The 20,133-nt window shown below is 50.2% G+C and overlaps 1 protein-coding gene across 1 annotated transcript; it reads left to right on the top strand.

Moving 5' to 3' along the window:
* The first annotated feature begins 568 nt into the window (after positions 1-568).
* Positions 569-10,535, top strand: Nol6 (nucleolar protein 6). The gene is made up of 26 exons (XM_021160723.2): positions 569-712; positions 1,154-1,354; positions 1,438-1,554; positions 2,505-2,684; positions 2,864-3,032; positions 3,240-3,374; positions 3,461-3,615; positions 3,699-3,819; positions 4,043-4,101; positions 4,186-4,287; positions 4,436-4,551; positions 4,641-4,818; positions 4,968-5,090; positions 5,273-5,421; positions 5,522-5,597; positions 5,812-5,952; positions 6,072-6,189; positions 6,266-6,420; positions 6,574-6,737; positions 7,023-7,175; positions 7,353-7,450; positions 8,200-8,324; positions 8,457-8,546; positions 8,851-9,045; positions 9,155-9,256; positions 9,432-10,535. Exons 1-26 carry the CDS (start codon positions 659-661, stop codon positions 9,579-9,581), a joined length of 3,426 nt encoding a protein of 1,141 aa, XP_021016382.1. The 5' UTR covers positions 569-658; the 3' UTR covers positions 9,582-10,535.
* Positions 10,536-20,133: the final 9,598 nt, after the last annotated feature.

Raw genomic sequence — 20,133 nt, 5'->3', positions numbered from 1 at the left:
ATATTTTAAGAAGGAAAAGCTGGAGAGAAGCTATGCTATTATGCTAGACACTTGAACTTTCTGTTTGTGAAAACAGAAAAAAAAAATTCAAGATATATTTTGGAGGTAGAAATCACATAACTTGCTCATAGACACGGTAAGTTAGATGCTGTGAACCAGAAGCGAAAACAGACGGACGGACAGAGACAGGCAGAGACACACACACACACACACACACACACACACACACACACACACCACACACACACAACCGGACAGAGACAGACAAAGACACAAACACACACAAGGACGGACACACACATACACAAAACCGGACAGATACAGAGACACACACCGGAAACCACAGCAAGCTCCTCCCTTCCCGAAAGGGAAGTGAGGAAAAGAACGCGACGAGCTGCATTCCCAAGCGCTTCCGGTTTAGTGCCGCGTCGAGGCTGTAAATCGGCGGACCTTGTTTGGTTCCTCCCACAATGGGCGGGTTCCTTTGAACCACTGACCAATAGTGAGCGAGACGGCATGCACTAGCCCAATGGAACTGCAGTGGGTGGGGCCTGGGGCAAGGGTTTGAGCCCTGGAGTTGGCGTTTCAGCCCACGTGGGAAGCTACGGGGTAGATCCGACTTGGATCCCAAAGTGCTGGAGAGAGACCTGCTGTGAAGATGGGACCGGCCCCCGCCGGAGAGCAGCAGCGACGAGCAACTGAGGACACAGAGGTTGGTTGCTCAAAATGTGCTTTATTTTGGCGACAGAGCCTGAGATAGTCAGGCCTGATAACGTAGCCTGCAGGGCGGCCTAGGTTACTGGAAAAATGATTTTTAGGGAATCTAGCCTTGGAGAGATCTGGATAGAGCAGGAGTAGAGGTGATATTTGGGAAGGCCTAAGCCTGTCTCAGCAAAAGATTTGTGGTGTCCGGAAACAGGAGGGCATTGGAGCACTACCTCAGGCAGTGACTGGCAAACTCAGTCAGGTCTAAGCAGGACTGCATCCTCACGCTGTCAGATTTCTCTCAGTGATGGCTGTCCCGAGTTTTATAAAAATCTTAACGCTCACTGAAAGGGAAGAACTCGAGTAGATGAAGCCTTTACCCACAAACTTGAGTCAGCTGATGCAGATACCCCTGATTTCATGTTGATTTCTGTCTCTCTGGTCATAGGTGATGGAACTTGCCTTCGAAGGCATGGACAAAGAGAAGGCACCCTCAAGAAAGCGTGCAAGAACAGAGCCACCTGCAGAAGGCCTCCTGCAGCCAGTGAACCTCAGTCGGGAGGAGCTGTACAAGGAGCCTACAAATGAGGAGCTGAATCGCCTCCGCGAGACCGAGATTTTGTTCCACTCCACCTTGCTTCGTTTACAAGTACGTGGGTGGCCAGGGCATAGGTTAGAGGGGTTTATGTGGGGTCCCGAGGCTCACAGATTCCTCCCTTCCCTCTCCTAAAGGTGGAGGAGTTACTAAAGGAAGTCAGACTGTCAGAGAAGAAGAAAGAGAGAATTGATACTTTCCTGAAGGAGGTTACCAAGCGGATCCAGAAAGTGCCTCCAGTCCCTGAGGCTGAGGTAAGACAGATGGCCTTGGGACAGTGAGTCATGAGACCCTCTTTGCTGTTCTATGACATTTGGTTACTAAGGAGATCATTCTCATTGCAAGAAGACTCAACCAGGACACAGGTCATGCATTTACCTCTCAAATGTAGATCCATCTTGTACAAGTTTTGTAGGTGTTTTGTTTGAACAGGGTCTTACATGCCCCTGGCTGGCCTTGAACTCCTGATTGTTCTGCACAGTTCCCAAGGACTGAGATTGAGGGCCTGAGCCACTTTTGTTTTGTTTTGTTTTCTTGTTTCATTTCTAAGATTTATTGATTGATTTTATATATGTGAGAATCTTGTTGCTATCTTCAGACATACCAGAAGAAGGCATTGGATCCTCATTACAGATGGTTGCAAGGCACCATGTGGTTGCTAGGAATTGAACTCGGGACCTGTGGAAGTGCTCTTAACCACTGAGCCATCTCTCCAGCCCACATTTTTTTTTAACATAGGGTCTTAACTTTGTAACCTGTACTGTAACTCAAACTGGTGGTGGTCCTCCTGCTTCAGCCTCCTGAGTGCTAGGATTGTAGTTGTGAACCTTTACTTCCAACCAAAAATGGTTATTTTATTTTGTGTATTTTTTATTGGGACAGGGTCTCATATAGTCCAGGCTTGCCTTGAACTTGCTTGCTATGTAGTCAAGGGAGATCTTGAATTTCTGATCTTCCTGCCTTCCCAAATGCTGGAGTTGCAGGTGTGAGCCACCATTCCTAGCCTGAAAATGGGTAACAGTAGAAATAAGTCATGGCGGCTTAGCTGTCAATCAAGTTGTCTTCACAGAGGGAGAAGGCGTTTGTGGAATATTGTGAGTTATAGTTTCTGACGTACTGGCATGCTATCTACTACATATTAGATTCTACCACCTTTGTGAGGAAGGTGATAGAATCCATATGTTTCCTGCTTCTGTCCCCACAGCTCACTGACCAGTCATGGCTCCCAGCTGGGGTCCGAGTGCCCCTCCACCAAGTGCCCTATGCCGTCAAGGGCTCCTTCCGCTTCCGGCCTCCATCCCAGATCACTGTTGTGGGTAGCTACCTTCTGGATACTTGTATGCGACCAGATATCAATGTGGACGTGGCAGTGACCATGCCCAGGGTAAGGCCAATAGTTTGGGGGCTATTAGAGGTTCAACAAAGGGTCCCTTTGGGACTTTGTGCCCTTTGTCTGAAAATTGGGTGTGTTCCTCCTGGGACTTAAGCCTAGCTTTGACCTAGTCCCCAGTTGCATGAACACTTACGTGTCTGACCTTCTCTCTTCTTCCCTGACTCCTCCAGGAAATCTTACAGGACAAAGACGGGCTGAACCAGCGTTACTTCCGCAAGCGAGCCCTTTACCTGGCCCACTTAGCTTACCACCTGGCCCAGGATCCCCTCTTCAGCAGCGTACGCTTCTCTTACATGAGTGGATGCCACCTGAAGCCCTCACTGCTGCTGCGGCCACATGGTGGGAGTCACTCTCTGGGCTTAGTGCACAGTATGGGATGGTAAATCTGGAGGGGGCCATGAGGTCTTCAAGGTCTAGGGGAGTAGGTCTAGAAGCCTCAAGGCCAGGAGGTCAGAAGTCATGGGTGCCCAAGTATGAGGGGGTACTAAGGGGATCCCCTCAGATTTCAGGAGTTATAAAATATCACTACTCCATGTCTCTACCCAGGGAAGGATGAGCGCCTAGTTACTGTGCGCCTGCTTCCCTGCCCTCCCTTGGACTTCTTCCGTCCTTGCCGCTTGCTGCCGACTAAGAACAATGTGCGCTCTGCCTGGTACCGAGGGCAGAGCTGTCCGGATTATGGTGAGCAGGCACTGGTGCTGAAATGTGTTGGTGGACAGGGGTTTGGTGGAGCCTTCTCTTCTAATAGTCTCCATTTGTTTGCGTAGAGCCGCCTACCCCCCACTATAATACCTGGATCCTGCAGGATGTAGCTCTGGAGACCCACATGCACTTGCTGGCGAGTGTGCTGGGCTCTGCCCAGGGCCTGAAGGATGGCGTGGCGCTTCTGAAGGTTTGGCTGAGGCAACGGGAGCTGGACAAGGTGAGTTATGGGTGGCCTGGTTTTCTCGCCTCTTTGTAGGAAGGGTTGCTCCTGAGCTCAGTCCAGTCATGCTTCTCTTTCAGGGCCTGGGTGGATTTAATGGATTCATCATCTCCATGCTGGTTGCCTTCCTGGTATCTAAACGAAAGATCCATACCACCATGAGCGGCTACCAGGTCCTGAGAAGTGTCCTGCAGTTTCTGGGTATGGTAACTAGAGTGGACAGGCCAGGAGTTCCACTTGTCCCCGGGGGCTCTCTTATTCCACCAGAGCTCCGTTAGTTTCTTGTCACCAGACAGAGGAGAAAACTGAGTCTGAGACAGGCAGTTGTAGCCACCCAGGCTGAGGGAGGCAGGGAGGGTATCGCTGTGGCCAGGTCCCAAAAGGACCTTCTAATACAATACCTACCTTCTCTGGTTCACTCCAGCCACTACCGATCTGACGATCAATGGAATCAGTTTCTCTCTCAGCTCAGATCCCTCCTTGGTGAGTTAAGTAACGTGGGCAGGTATGTGCCAATGGGCCTGCAGGTAGACCTCAACCCTGATTGGCTTCTCTCTGCCTCTCCAGCCCACCCTGGCCGAATTCCACCAGCTTTTCGCGGTTGTGTTTGTGGACCCCTCAGGGCGCCTCAACCTCTGTGCCGATGTTACAGCTTCCACTTACAATCAGGTACCAACAGGTCCTCCTACTCCTGGATCCTCCATAGGTCTCCGCTCAGGCTGCCGTGCCTGTGCCAGAACCTCAGAAGTAGACCCGGATTGCGAGCCTTTCAGCCAGCGAGGGTTACAGTTGTGCTTCCTCCTCATCCTGTGGCCAGGTGCAGTATGAGGCAGAATTGTCTATGGCGTTGCTGGACAGCAAAGCTGACGATGGATTTCAGCTGCTGTTGATGACTCCCAAACCCATGATCCAGGCTTTTGACCACGTTGTCCAGTGAGTTTGGGGCGATGTAGGGTCACAAGGGAGGAGGAGTCACGGACCTAGTGGGTTCTCATTGGTCCCCTTTGCCCTGTACCCTCCAGTCTCCATCCATTGAGTCGCCTGCAGGCATCCTGTCACCAGCTAAAGCTTTGGCCAGAGCTGCAGGATAACGGAGGGGACTATGTTTCAGCCGCTCTGGGCCCACTAACCAACATTTTGGTGCAGGGTCTGGGGTGCCGGCTGCATCTGCTGGCTCACTCTCGGCCCCCAGTCCCAGAGGTGAGACCCTGTAGACTGGGAAGTTTGTAGGGTTCCAAACGGGGCTGGATATAGGGTGCAAAGGGACTCACAGCATGCTGCCCGGCTGGTTAGTCTCCAGAGAAGGCTTGGGACCTTTAGGTTGAAATCAACCTGTTTACATCCTACAGTGGAGTATCAACCAAGATCCCCCGAAGCACAAGGACGCTGGGACCTTGACCCTGGGATTTCTCTTCCGGCCCGAGGGACTGACCAGTGTTATTGATCTTGGCCCAGAGGCTGACAAGCCTGAGGTGTGAAACCCCAGCCTGCCCGTGGGGAGGAGTGGGAGGAGCTACCTAAGTTGAAGCCTGTCTGCGGGGCTTGAGGTTGAGCTCAGGGCTTTGGGCACGTTATTAGTCCATCCCTCTATCCCTGAGCTACGCCCCAGCTCATTCTTTCTCGGCCTCTCTTCCCATGCTTTGCTTCTCTCCAGGCTGCTGAATTCCGTCAGTTCTGGGGGACCCGCTCAGAGCTCAGGCGTTTCCAGGACGGAGCCATCCGGGAAGCTGTGGTGTGGGAGGCAGAATCTTTGTTTGAGAAGCGTCTTATTCCTCATCAGGTGGTCACCCACCTCTTGGCACTGTGAGTGTCAGCATCTTCACACCAGGAGGCTGCTGTGGTCAGGGCAGCCATTTTCGGTAGGCATAGCCCCTGATACCCTCATTGTATCTGTGTTTTTCAGCCATGCTGACATCCCAGACACCTGTATCCAGTATGTGGGTGGTTTCCTTGATGCATTGATCCAAAACCCCAAAGAGGTAAGAGCCTGGGGTCTAAGCCAGTGATTGTGGGGTAGTTAGTGCTTGTGGATAGACTGGATGGAGAACCCTTTCTACCCCAGCCAAGTTGCATCTCCTGGTGCCCAGCAGGGGGCGCCCCGGTCCTGCCATAGCCTGAATCATAGCAGCATCCTAGGTGGTGCTGGGGTTTCATAAGACGCAGACTTCCTCCTGAGTGTCTTCTCTTCATCAGATCTCCAGCACAGGTGAGGAGGCCTTGGCGTCGGCTGTGCGTTGCTATGATGACCTCAGCCGCCTGCTCTGGGGGCTGGAGGGTCTCCCACTTACCGTGTCTGCTGTTCAGGGGGCTCACCCAGTGCTGCGCTACACAGAGGTAAGGTGCAGGGCGGCAGGGAGTCCTTTATGGTTAGAGCCCCCACCCACACCTGCCCCATCCTCCCGTCTCTGGGCTGTCCCTCCCTCTCAAAGTCACTGTCCTCGTTTCTTCCACAGGTTTTCCCTCCAGCTCCAGTCCGACCTGCCTACTCCTTCTATAACCGCCTCCAAGATCTGGCCTCACTGTTGCCCCGGCCGGATAAGCCCTGCCCAGCCTATGTGGAGCCTATGACTGGTAAGAGGGTCCTTGGGAGAGAGTGGGGAAGGCAGCAGGCCGTGGAAACAGATCTCTCACCCCTTCTGTTCTTCAGTGGTTTGTCACCTGGAGGGCAGCGGGCAGTGGCCTCAGGATGCAGAAGCAGTGCAGCGGGTCCGAGCCGCCTTCCAGCTGCGCCTGGCGGAGGTGCTGACCCAGGAGCATAGACTACAGTGCCGCGCCACTGCCACACACACGGATGTCCTCAAGGTTAGGCTGCTACAGGGTGGGAGATCACCACAGATCAGGCTCCAGGGACATCAGGGGTTACTGTCGGATGTGGTCTGGGGGACCAGGGATCCAGGCAGCAGCGCACCCCCAAGTGCTCTTGCCATTCATTTCCTTTGCCACATCTCCCCACAGGATGGGTTCGTGTTTAGGATTCGAGTGGCCTATCAGCGGGAGCCACAGATCCTGAAGGAGGTGCGGAGCCCCGAGGGCATGGTCTCTCTGAGAGACACACCTGCCTCCCTCCGCCTTGAGAGAGACACCAAGCTGTTGCCTCTGCTCACCAGTGCCCTGCATGGGTAAGGTTACATTCGTGAGCTCTTCTTGGATGTAGGCCTTCTCCTGCCCCCATTCTGCTTACCTGGCTACCAGACTCTCTGGGAGGCCAGGCAGCATAACACCTCCCTGGTGAACTGGTAGTAATGTCAGTAATAGCTTCCTGGGCGTTTGCTAGGAGAGTATGGGAGAAGACGTATACCCCATGTGGGCAGCGCTGGGCAGAGGCTGAGTGACCGGCGGTGGATCCGTCCCTATGTGGGGCTCTCTGAGTTCCCAGGTCTCACTGCCAAGGCTTTCTCCCTCAGACTCCAGCAGCAGTACCCAGCCTACTCAGGCGTGGCTCGCCTGGCCAAGCGGTGGGTGCGTGCCCAGCTTCTGGGTGAGGGCTTCACTGACGAGAGCCTGGATCTATTGGCTGCTTCACTCTTCCTACACCCTGAGCCCTTCACCCCTCCCAGGTAATGACCTGTACGCTTCCCTTACTCCGGAAGTTGCTCTAAGTGATGCAGTCTTTATTCTAAATGGGGGAGGGTGGCGGAGTACACGGTAGAGGGTGTTTTCAGATACTTCTCACAAACGTCACTGAGGGATTGGGGACATCAAGTCTCAGATTCTTTCTTTTTCTATCTGCTCAGCGTCCCACAGGTTGGCTTTCTTCGGTTCCTTTACTTGGTATCTACCTTTGATTGGAAGAACAACCCTCTCATTGTCAACCTCAACGGTGAGCTGACTGGTAAGTGGTAGGACTCAGGTCAGACCACTGGAAGAACTTCCCTGTGTAGATGGCACAGTAAGCAGGTGAACACCCTGTGAGTTTGTCCAGGAAGCCTCCTAGATCCCAGATATCTAAGCCTAAAGGTCTGTCTTAGGGAAGAGAATTGTCAGATGGAAGAGGCAGAGGCTATATCAAGTCTGGCTTAGAGAGCTTTGCCTATGTGATCCATGATAAAATTACTACTCAGGGCTGTGGAACAAGGGGAGAGCAAAGGAAAGCTCCTTGAATTCTAGGTGAGAGTCTTGTGTGGGGAGCCAGGAAGTTAGACTGTGTGCCTGCACCTTGGAGGTGGGACTGTTGGTTTCCCATTGTAACCTTAGGAGCTCTTGGGTCCCAGCAGAGAGCACGGTGTCAGGTTCCTAATTCTCCACCAGGTGTGTGAGAGCCCAGGTGAGGGGCCTGGGGCAGGCCCCAGCAGGCCAGGGACTCGTCTGGGGGTGACCAGCAGTGGAAAACTCTGCCTCGGGGCTGAAGATAAACACTCCACCCCACCAACTCGAGTGTGGTGTCCCTTTTATAACCTTTGCTCTTTGGGAGAGGGTATTGGAAAATCCCTGTGATGGGCAGTTGCTGGGTTCACACTCACGGTGTGATGGGCAGTTGCTGGGTTCACACTCACGGTGTGATGGGCAGTTGCTGGGTTCACACTCACGGTGGGAAGGCCAAGGTCTTTTGGGGAGACTGACGTAGCCTCTCGTCATCTCCAGCTGAGGAACAGGTGGAGATTCGAAGGAGTTTCCTGGCAGCTCGAACACAACTCCCAGTCATGGTCATCATTACCCCCCAGGACCGCAGAAGCTCTGTGTGGACACAGGATGGACCCTCTGCCCAGGTTCAACCCCTTACCTGTCCCTAAATAATTTATTTGTTTACTTACTTACTTTTTTATTTTACTCAAAGAAGAAAGTAGGCCCAACCTAAGCCAGAAGCATGGTCAGTCTTGGTGTGATTTTCTGTGTCCCAGATCCTTCAGCAGCTCGTGAGCCTGGCGGCTGAAGCCCTCCCTATCCTCGAGAAGCAGCTGATGGATCCCCGGGGGCCTGGGGACATCAGGGTAAGGATCTGACTCAGTGACTCCTAGGGCCCGAAGTCTGCAGTTCAAGGGACCTTCTCACGATGCCTAGTCGCTCGCTCTGTTTGGTGAGACTGCATATGGAGAAGGCTTTGAAGCTGCCATAGTGCTTTACCAGTAGTAGTGAAGCCTGGTGGGAATCCTGGGCGTCCTTCTGGACTCAAGCTGGCCCTGGCTGTTCTCCCTGGGGTTTGCTGTTCTCGTGTTCCTGGGGCATATGGCCTATAATGGATGGCTGGATGCGTGGGAATGAGTACGTGGAAGGGTAACTTAAAGGCTTCCGTAGACCGTGTTCCGGCCACCCTTCGACATGTATGATGTGCTGATCCACCTGACTCCCCGCCACATTCCCCGGCACCGCCAAGCTGTAGACCCTCCAGTTGCTTCCTTCTGCCGTGGTCTGCTTGCTGAGCCAGGGCCTTCGTCTCTGATGCCTGTCCTGGGCTATGACCCCCCTCAGCTCTATCTGGCACAGCTCCGGGTAAGTTCTTACAGGATTGGCTGGCCTGGGGAGTGTTCTGTGGAGCTGCAGCCGTGGAGGAGGTCCTTGGGTACCTGTCCTAATCTTGATTCCATTCTGTCCTTTCTAGGAGGCCTTTGAAGATTTCGCTCTCTTCTTCTATGACCAGCATGGTGGAGAGGTGATTGGTGTCCTCTGGAAGCCCAGCAGCTTCCAGCCCCAGCCCTTTAAGGTATGCTGGCCAGTGACCCTGTCTTGTGCTGCCAGCTGTGTACATGTGGTTCTCTGGGTGGCTCTGGGTCAAGTGTATGTATGGAGCTCATATATCGATTGACACTGCCCTAACCTTGCAGCTCATGGTATGTCTTTGTGACACTTAAACTCAAATTTGTTCTCTGGTTCTTCAGGCCTCCAGCATAAAGGGACGCATGGTGGTGTCTCAAGGTGGGGAGCTTGTGATGTTGCCCAACATAGAAGCAATCTTGGAGGACTTTGCTGTGCTGGGTGAAGGCCTGGTACAGGCTGTAGAGGCCCGAAGTGAGAGGTGGACTGTGTGATTCTCGCCTTGGGACAAGCGTTGGATCTGTGCAGCAGCGGGGTAGCCACTCTCAGTGCAGATGGACGCCTGATGAACCACTGAATCCCCCATCCCCAGAGAAAGCCCTGTGAGATTCTTCTGATGTTTCAGCTCTGGGGCAGGGGCCATGGTGTCCTGTGTCCCCTACACCTGACCACCCCGATTCCCAGAGGAGGAGACAGAGCCAGCTCAGAGGGAACTGAATCCACGAGATCCATTTGCCTATCCATCTTGAGTCAGCCTGAACTGTTGTTCATTTTTGTTTTCTCTCCATCTTCATCTTCCCGCTGGCAGGACGGATGTGTCCAGATGTCAGTGTGCCTTTCCCTGTTGCTGCTTCTGGCCTTTAGATTGTGTTCCCTCCTGGGGGTCAGGGCACCAGCACTGAACAGTGGGAGGGAGCTGCGTGTGTATGAATGAAACCCATTCAGTAGGCACAGTGCCCTGAGGGTAGGAACAGTGGGAAAAGATACAGACCAGGTGGGGCTGGCTGGAGTTGAGGGGATCCCCGTCCGAGAGAGAGAGAGAGAGAGAGAGAGAGAGAGAGAGAGAGAGAGAGAGAGAGAGAGCTGCAGCCTGGCCTCTCTGGGTCCTACCCCTCCTTGCTGCTGCTTATCGTTGCCCATTATTGTGCCATACACCTGCTCTTGGAGCTCTGAGGTAGGCAGGATGCTTCCTCTCAGCCTGATCCACATCCCCTTCTGGCAGCCACTCCCTGCTTTTCTCCCCTAATCCTGACTGTTTTTTTTTTTAGACTCAGCTCAAATAGCACCCCACCTAGTCCCTGCCCTCACCCCCACCCCTCTTTCCCTTCTGTGAACTGTGAATGCAATTATTCCTTGTTGAGTTCACTTGGCAGGCATGCATACCAGTATGCACCTTCTATTGTCCTGAACTCTGATTTAAAATTAAATTGCTTAAGTCTTTCTGGGTACCTGACTTGTCTTTCCTCGTGATTTCAGCCTGGTCTATGAGAAAGCTCTGTGAGGACAGAGCATGCTGAGCGCAGGCACATAGATGACTTGGGGTTTCTCACAGCACCTAGAATGAGGCTCACAGAGCTGTGTGTAAGGGGAGCCCCAGCCCAAGCTGGGAGGCTGGGGTCACCACCACAAGGCCACAGAGAAGCAGAGTCAGAGCCTGTGGACTATGCTGTGAGCAGGCGAGGTGACGAAAGAAGGCCTAAGACTGATTGGGTGTAGTGGTGTCACGCCTTTAATCACAACACTCTGGAGGCAGGGACAGGAGCAGCTCTCTGAGTTCGAGGCTAGCCTCGTCCTCAGAGTGAATTCTGAATTGGAGGCCAGTCCAAGCTACTGAGACCAAAAGCAATGGAGACCCAGTTTGTATGAAAATGGAATCTTAAAAGCCTGATGGGTCTGGCAGTAAGGCTCATCAGGTAAAGGTGCCTGAGCCTGAGTCCCATCCTTGGATTCACATGGTGGAAGGAGTAGTTCCAGTACTTGGGAGGCAAAGGCAGGCAGATTCGTGAGTTCAAGGCTAGCCTGGTTTACAGAGTGAGTTCCAGAACAGTCAGGGCCACACAGAGAAAAATGCTGTTTCCAAAAACAAGGGCTGGAGAGATTGCTCAGTGGTCAAGAGCAGTTAGGAGCACTGACTGCTCTTCCAGAGGTTCTGAGTTCAATTCCTAGCAACCACATGGTAGCTCACAACCATCTGTAATGGGATCTGATGCCCTCTTCTGGTGTGTCTAAAGACAGCTACAATGTATTCACATACATAAAATAAATAATTCTTAAAAAAAAAACAAAAGCCGGGTTGGTGTGGTGGTACTTGCATTTGATCTCAGCAGTTAGAAGGCAAATTGGGTGTAGTGGTGTATGTATGGAGCTCATATATCGATTGACACTGCCCTAACCTTGCAGCTCATGGTATGCCTTTGTGACACTTAAATTTGTTCTCTGGTTCTTCAGGCCTCCAGCATAAAGGGACGCATGGTAGTGTCTCAAGGTGGGGAGCTTGTGATGTTGCCCAACATAGAAGCAATCTTGGAGGACTTTGCTGTGCTGGGTGAAGGCCTGGTACAGGCTGTAGAGGCCCGAAGTGAGAGGTGGACTGTGTGATTCTTGCCTTGGGACAAGCATTGGATCTGTGCAGCAGCGGGGTAGCCACTCTCAGTGCAGATGGACACCTGATGAACCACTGAATCCCCCATCCCCAGAGAAAGCCCTGTGAGATTTTTCTGATGTTTCAGCTCTGGGGCAGGGGTCATGGTGTCCTGTGTCCCCTACACCTGACCTGATCTGGACACATAGAAGGCAAAGGGGTGGATCTCTGTGAATTCCAGACCAGGCTGGCCTAAAAAAAAAAACAAAAAACAAAGAGAATCCACTCCTGTAAGTTGTCTATCTTCTGACCATTTTCTATCATACACTTGCCTAAACACAAATAACGACAACAACAAAAAACCCCTGAGATTTAAAAAGTGATTTGTTATGTGTTTAAATGCACACTAACACTGTTAACACTGTTAGGTGTTGGCTACCATACTAGGGACGTATATGCACACATCTACATGCCTGTGCCTGTGTGTGCATAGGGTTTGGTTTTGTATTCAACACAAGGAATTCAATGCCAGTGAGGAAATCAGGCTTTGGGGAGTGTCCGGAGCCAGCCAGCTTGGAATGGCTTGGAATGGGACATAGAGGTAGTTTTAAAGACTGATGGTCTCTGACCTTCTAGCTCTCTAACCATACTGAATGCTTGCTGATAACTTCTAAAAAAATCCTAAAAACTGTCTTGCTTATTTCATAGTTAAAAACTACTGGCTTGGGCCATTAACACCTGTTGCCTAGCATAAAAAAAAATATTGATATCACTCCCTTCTCTACCCAGGCAGCTAGGAGTTTCTCTGGCTAAGCTGCTTAATTCTTTGTGAACCAGAGAGGAGGAAAAGGAAAAGAATTAAGGTGCTTTATACAGGCAAATATGCATAGACACATCTACATCCATACATACATTTACATATTTACATACTCATTCACATTTACACATTAACACATTCACATTTTTGTTGGACACAACCACCTGTCTCATACACTCCACAAGTATTCATGCATGCTTACATTCATACACACATACCTACACACATATGTACAGACAAACAGACATATACATTTGGATGGATGGATGGATGGATGGATGGATGGATGGATGGATGGATGGATGGATGAAGCAGAGCTCCCTAAGCCAAACCAACTAACCAACCAACCAACCAACCAACAATTTTCTTTCTTTTCTCTGGCTTTTTATACCTTCTTAGACAAAAAGTTCTAGCCAGGTGTGGTGGCACATACCTTTAATCCCAGCACTTGGGAGGCAGAGGCAGGTGGATTTCTGAGTTCTAGGCCAGCCTGGTATACGAACAGCCGGGGCTACACAGAGAAACCCTGTCTTGAAAAACAAAACAAAACAAAAAAAAGACAAAAAATTCTTTAGAAAATTACCTCAGAGATAAAATATTACACAAAAAGGGAGTTACAGACGAATGCTGATATAAGTTCAAAGCAGTGCTTCATTCTATAAGTTAGCTATAGGAGCTATAAGTTCAAAACAACAGTTTCTACATGGCCTTGCCTTTTCAAGGTGCACACCTGTGACTTTATCCTTGGACCTAGATGTTTTTCCTTGAACACAAATTTTTCCCAAGGCTATTTCTCTCTTTAGTGTAATTATGACAACTCACTGTATTTCTTATTATTCAGCGTTTATTTACTACATGAGTGGGCACATTCTCATCTTGATTTCAACTTTATTACATCTAGCAAAACAACTAAGACCGTCTCTAAAAACTTCCCTCCTGGAGCCGGGCGTGGTGGTGCACGCCTTTAATCCCAGCACTCGGGAGGCAGAGGCAGGTGGATTTCTGAGTTCGAGGCCAGCCTGATCTACAGAGTGAGTTCCAGGACAGCCAGAGCTATACAGAGAAACCCTGTCTCAAAAAAACCAAAAAACCAAAACAAAACAAACTTTTCCTCCTGGACTGGAGAGATGGCTCAGAGGTTAAGAGCACTGACTGCTCTTCCAGAGGTCCTGAGTTCAATTACCAGCAACCACATGGTGGCTCACAACCATCTGTAATGGAATCTGATGCCCTCCTCTGGTGTGTCTGAGGAGAAATGGTGTGCTCATATACATAAAACAAATAAATATTTAAAATAAAAACCTTTCTTCCTAAAATTATTTGAATCAAATCAGGAATTCTATAGAATCATTAATTCATCTATACATCATTAATTCATGAAAGTTCATCTTTATGTTGATCTGCAGGAAATCTGGTCAATAGAGTGGGCTAAGGCCCAGGAATTATTATATTAATTTAATAATGACAGGAAAGGCATATCAGCTGTAAGAAGCAATCCTGAGATGAAGTCTCTTTGGAACCTTGCCATGGAGGTCACCCATTGTAGACCATGAGCCACCTCCAGGAAGGCCACCCACTAGCCTTCGCTTATCCTAGGTGGCTCCTGACAAGAGAGGATGTTCCTCCTGACAGGAGGAACCCTGGACTCCTTCCGTGGCTCTGAGAAAAGCTTTTCCCTTTGGGAGAGGGGTGTTTAGACTTCCAAAGTTCTGACCTTTGAATCTTCTTGTGTTCACTGTGATGAACTCTGAAACGGCCTTCCTTTCTGGCAGCAATGTGGTCAGCCTCCTCTCAATCTGAACCTTCTCAGCTGATGACCCTCTCTTCCTCACCCAGCTTCTTTCTTTGGAAGAAAAAGCACAAGTCCCCCTAAAATCTTGTCTGTCCACCAGGTTATACTCAATGAAGTCTTACTAAGTCAGACTCAGGCTAACTAGCCTCTCCCCAATATACATGACTCCCCCCCAACATCCGGTACTTATTTGTGAGTCATGTATTAATCCAGCTGAGTGATAAGGGAGAGGGGAAGCGTGGGGCACGTGAGTCACTCTCACCCTTCACGGGAAAGACTGCTCTGCCCATTCCCCTGCTTCAGAGCTGGAGGAGGCACCTCGAATTGCCCCAGGAAACTAAGCAAAACCAAGAAAAGGGGTGTTCCAGAGGAGACTTCCTCTTGCTCCTCAAGTTTTAAGAGGTGGGTGGGGAACATAGTTTTTCTGGTTTGTATGATGTTCAGCCATGTAGGAACTTGTCCGGGGACACAGGGAGTTGGGGGTAAAGCTACATTGGGTGTGCTGAGCTTGTCCTTTGGGCCAAGGGGTGAGGTGAGGTGAGGGAGAGAAAGGCCTTGAGGTCTGCTCAGAGGGCAGACTAGGAGGGAACCACTCAGACCACTTCTCTCTTCTGGCCTGATAGTTCCCTTCAGCTCTTTTCCAGGCCCTAAAATATAACAACAACCAAGACCTTGATGGTCAGGGTCAATGGTCAACATGTCCCCTCCCATCTCCAAATGTATCAGCCCACTGACCCTGAGATCTAGAGACCCTTTGGAAGAAACTTCTGGAGCTCTAACTGCCGAGTCTCCTGATGCATCCTGTCCCCAGCCCTGCAACCTCCCCCTGGGAGCCCTCTCCCTCTGCCATGCCTACAAGCTACCCTGTAATTAGCAGCCATTTCTGGGCTAGAAGAGGACCTGGGACTCAGGCAGCACATAGCCTTTGTGGCATGTCTCCTGTGGTGCCTCCTGCTGTGGAATGCCTAGGAATGCACCTTCTCTTGTGAGGTCCTTCCTAGAGCCATGGCCTGGCGGGCCCCTGGTTCAGACCTCACTTCCGCCCACCAGCCTCCTCCCTCCCTCTCCCTCCTCAATCCTCTCTTCCTCAGGCCATCTCTATGCCTCTGCTCTTTTTCTTCTTTATGGCTCCTCTTAGGCCCCCTGGTTTCAATCCCTCTCCTTCCTACCCATCCTCCACTGGACAGCTGTGGAGGTCCTTCCCAGTGCAAATGCTTAAACTCTTGGCAGCAACTGTTAGCCACTGCTCCTGGTGGGTGAGCATCTGCCAGAGGTTCTGGCTTTCCTACTCTTCACCTCCAGCTGCATGAGTCTCACATCCTCGGAGCCCTGGAGCTCAAATAAGCGCAACTTAAATACCCCCTGGATCCTGCGAGAGATCTAGGCTCTTAGCATAAAGTCCCAAACCCCCTATCTCCCTCTCTAGCCTCTCTATGGCTGCTCTCTCCCTGCTAGACAGATGGTCATCCAGCCATCTGGAATCTCTCACATAGAACCACCCCATTCATGCCTACCTCTGCAGGAAACCAATTAGGCTAGCCTTCTTTTCCTGGCACTGACCCAATTCTCATCAGCTCCAGTTTGGACCCAGGAAGCCTGTGAGCATTGCTATTGTCTTCACGTCTGGCCTTGTCCTCTCATCTTCTGGAAGAGCCCTCTTGGTCCCACAAGCTTTTTTGTCAGTGAAAAGGAAGCGGGGACATCAGAAAGCAGGGCTTCAGGGATCTGCTTCCTGAGAGGAGAGCTAGAGCCCTCCAGATATCCTAGGCCTGCTCACACCCAGGGGTGGCTTGGTTTGGGTCATCTCTGTATATTAACTCCGTTCCCCCGGCAGCTGGCACAGGCTAGGCCCAAATGTTCAGCAGTTTTTTGACAGAACCTTCAACAGATTCCCCTCCACTTATTCTTGGTTTTTCTAAATACCAGACCCAGACCAGGTCCTAGCAGGGTCATGCATAAATATGCCCACAGGTACACATATGCACACCTGAATCCTCATCAACACCCACACAGCATGCACACATGTCTAAGCATGCACCAGGATGTACATGGCTAGTCACACATGCACACATGTGGCTAAAAATCCAGCTTTTGGGCATGACCCTTGATGAGGGTGTGGTACACTAAGCCTGAGATAGTCCTAATACTGTCCCACTCTTATGGAGGCCCTAGAGGTGCGTCCAAAGGAAACCTCCATGGACCGGAAGAAACTGAGACCCTCAGGGCCCCCCAAGGATCCGTGGCAAAGCCCAGGTTAAAGTTCAGATTTGGGGGTCTGTCAGAGGTCTCTGTCCCACCAGCCTAGTACCCACAATTCTGGGCTGTTTCTTAGCAAGGGCTCTAGGCCTTGTCCCATCCTGTTCCTCTCTGGCTTCGCTCTTAAGTCTCCAGTGTCCTAATTGTCAAAAAGTGTCGAGAGCAGCCCAGGGGCACCAGTGGTTAAACTGGGAGTCCTGGGGATACAGGCTAAAGTCTAACTTGACATCTATAAAGGTGCCCAAAAGGTTTGTATTTGTGGACTCAGGGTCACCTCAGCTGTCTGGAGGTGGGAGTAACTCTGCGAGTACACGAGGAACTGCCCACTGGGCTTCCAGAGTGGGGAACGCTCAGATAGACTGGTTCATTTCCATTCCCCACTCTCTCCTGCAGGCAGCATAGTCAGCCGCTGGCCCTCAGTACTAGAATCAGGCACTACGGAGTGAAAGCAAGCAAGTCACACTCTGTAAAGAGGGCTGTGCGGAGGGACCTCAGGGGTCCCTGCTTCCCTTGAGACTCAAACCTGTGGGTCTCTCTCACTCTGCTCTCTCACCCTTTCCTGCCAGCCTCCTACTGTTTTGTTTTGTTTTGTTTTGTTTTGTTTTGTTTTGTATTGTTTTGTTTTGTATTGTATTGTTTTGTTTTGTTTTGTTTTGTTTTGTATTGTTTTGTTTTGTTTTGTTTTGTTTTGTTTTGTTTTGTTTTGTTTTGTTTTGTTTTGTTTGAGGAAGGGTTTCTCTACATCATCCTGGCTGGCCTAGAACTCTATATAGACCTTGAGTTCACAGAGGTCTGTGTGTCTCTATCTATCTGTCTGTCTGTCTGTCTGTCTGTCTCCTGAGTGCTGGAATTGAGGTGCGTGCCACTGTACCTTCCTTTGTTAATGCTATGGGAGTGGTTAAGAGGCTGGAGAGTCTTAGGGGACTCTAAAGTGAGTTACTTTCTATGTTTCTATCCCCACTGTCACCTCTGCTTCTTTGACAGTTTAGACTTCCTTCCTTCCTTCTGTCTGTCTGTCTGTCTGTCTATATGTTTATCTGCTTTTTCTCTTTCTCTTTCTCTCTCTCTCTCTCTTCTCTCTCTCTCTCTCTCTCTCTTTCTTTCTTTCTTTCTTTTTCAAGACAGAGTTTCTCTGTGTATCAGCTCTGGCTGGTCTGGCTTGGGACTTTCTCCGTAGGTCTATCTAGCCTTAAATTCACAGAGATCTGCCTGCCTCTGACTCATAAATGTTGGAACTAAGGGCACATACTACCACCAACTTGGCTCTTTTTTTAAAAAAGATTTTATTATTTATTTATTTTATGTATATGAGTACACTGTAGCTGTACAGATGGTTGTGAGCCTTCATGTGGTTGTTGGGAATTGAATTTAAGATCTCTGCTCGCTCTGGTCAACCTTGTTCACTCTGGTTGGCCTGCTCAGTACCCGCTTGCTCTGGTCGGCCCAACTTGCTCAGTCTCTGCTCGCTTCGGTCCAAAGATTTATTTATTATCATAAATAAGTACTCTGTAGCTGTCTTCAGAAGAGGGCATCAGATCTCATTACGGGTGGTTGTGAGCCACCATGTGGTTGCTGAGATTTGAGTAGTCAGTGCTCTTACCCGCTGAGCCATCTCACCAACTCCCCCCCCCCCTTTTAAGATTTATTTTAGGACTAGAGAAATGGCTTAGTGCCTGTGATCCCAGCATTCAGGAGGCAGAGGCAGGCATATCTCTGTGAGTTTACAGTCAGCCTGGTCTACAGAAAGAGTTTCAGGATAGCCAAGGCTACACAGAGAAACCCTGTCTTGAAAAAAAAATAAAATAAAAAATAAAAAACAGGGGGCTGGTGAGATGGCTCAGTGGGTAAGAGCACCCAACTGCTCTTCCAAAGGTCCAGAGATCAAATCCCAGCAACCACATGGTGGCTCACAACCATCCGTAACGAGATCTGACTCCCTCTTCTGGTGTGTCTGAAGACAGCTACAGTGTACTTACATATAATAAATAAATCTTAAAAAAAAAAAAAAACAAAGAAGAAGAATGAGAAGAAGAAAGAAAGACCAAAACACTTATTTTAACCTGCTCTATTTTGTACTTAGGCCAGTTCACCCCCCACCCCTTAGGCACCTGCTCCCATAAGGTTACAATACTGATGCTGAACTTAGTGAGCTGCTTGTGGACGTTGTACATCGTGGTGCGCACTAGGCTCCGCACCACGATGTACAACGTCCACAAGCAGAATCCCAACATTCAGCTGGGCGTGGTGGCACACACCTTTAATTCCAGCACTTGGGAGGCAGAGGCAGGCGGATTTCTGAGTTCGAGGCCAGCCTGGTCTACAGAGTGAGTTCCAGGACAGCCAGGGCTATACAGAGAAACCCTGTCTCAAAAACCCAAAATAAAAAACAACGAAGAAGGGGCTGGTGAGATGGCTCAGTGGGTAAGAGCACCCGACTGCTCTTCCGAAGGTCCGGAGTTCAAATCCCAGCAACCACATGGTGGCTCACAACCATCTGTAAAGAGATCTGACTCTCTCTTCTGGTGCATCTGAAGACAGCTACAGTGTACTTACATATAATAAATAAATCTTAAAAAAAAAAAAAACAAAGAAGAAGAATGAGAAGAAGAAAGAAAGACCAAAACACTTATTTTAACCTGCTCTATTTTGTACTTAGGCCAGTTCACCCCCCACCCCTTAGGCACCTGCTCCCATAAGGTTACAATACTGATGCTGAACTTAGTGAGGACATGGTGCAGTGTACTACAGCTTAGCACTCCTGGACTCAAATGATCCTCCTGCCTCAGCCTCCAGAGTAGCTGGGAATATAGGCATATACCACCGTACCCAACAAGACACGTTTTAGTTTTTATTTGTATGTATATGCATGTGTGTATATGTATGTGAGTGCAAGTGTTGGGGGTGACAGAAAACAGTATAGGATAGTTTGGAGCTGGAGTTCAAGTTGTTGTGAGCCACCTGCCTGGTGTGGGTGCTGGGAACAGAAGCCAAGTCCTCTGGAAACCTGCCTGGTGTGGGTGCTGGGAACAGAAGCCAAGTCCTTTGGAAAAGAGGCGAGCACTCTTAACCATTGAGCCATCTCTTCAGGCTCTGGGCTGCTCTCATTCAGGCTGAAAAAATTTGGGGGGCAGGAAATGAAGGGTGTGCCACGACTTTGAGGGCCCTAGACAGTACCTCTGGACCAGCAGGCTCAGACTTGCCCATCCCTAGGCTGGGAACCCACTCCTCCAACTCTGCCTTAAGAGGAGTCATGGCCTCCCACAGTAGGATGGGCTGTCCAAGCCCTGTCCCTAACTCAGCCTCTTACCTAGATGAGACATAAGCCTTGTTCAAGATGCCCTAGGAGGAGGCGGGGCCTTCTCCTTGCCTCTCAGGAGCTCTCAGAAGAGCTGGTTGGCCACTTGCCCTCAGTCTTGGCTCTCTTTCATGGAGCCCAGAGGACTCCAGGGAAGCTGTGTGACTCAGAGGGTTGGGACCAACCTGGCCAAGGTTGTCTGTGTGACTTTTCTTTTTTTTTTTTTTTTTTTTTGGTTTTTCGAGACAGGGTTTCTCTGTATAGCCCTGGCTGTCCTGGCACTCACTTTGTAGACCAGGCTGGCC

The sequence above is a fragment of the Mus caroli genome, chromosome 4, assembly GCF_900094665.2.
Source record: "Mus caroli chromosome 4, CAROLI_EIJ_v1.1, whole genome shotgun sequence".
NCBI classification, from domain to species: Eukaryota; Metazoa; Chordata; class Mammalia; order Rodentia; family Muridae; genus Mus; species Mus caroli.
Note: the sequence above shows the minus strand (reverse complement) of the source record. Positions and strands in the feature narration are given on the sequence as shown.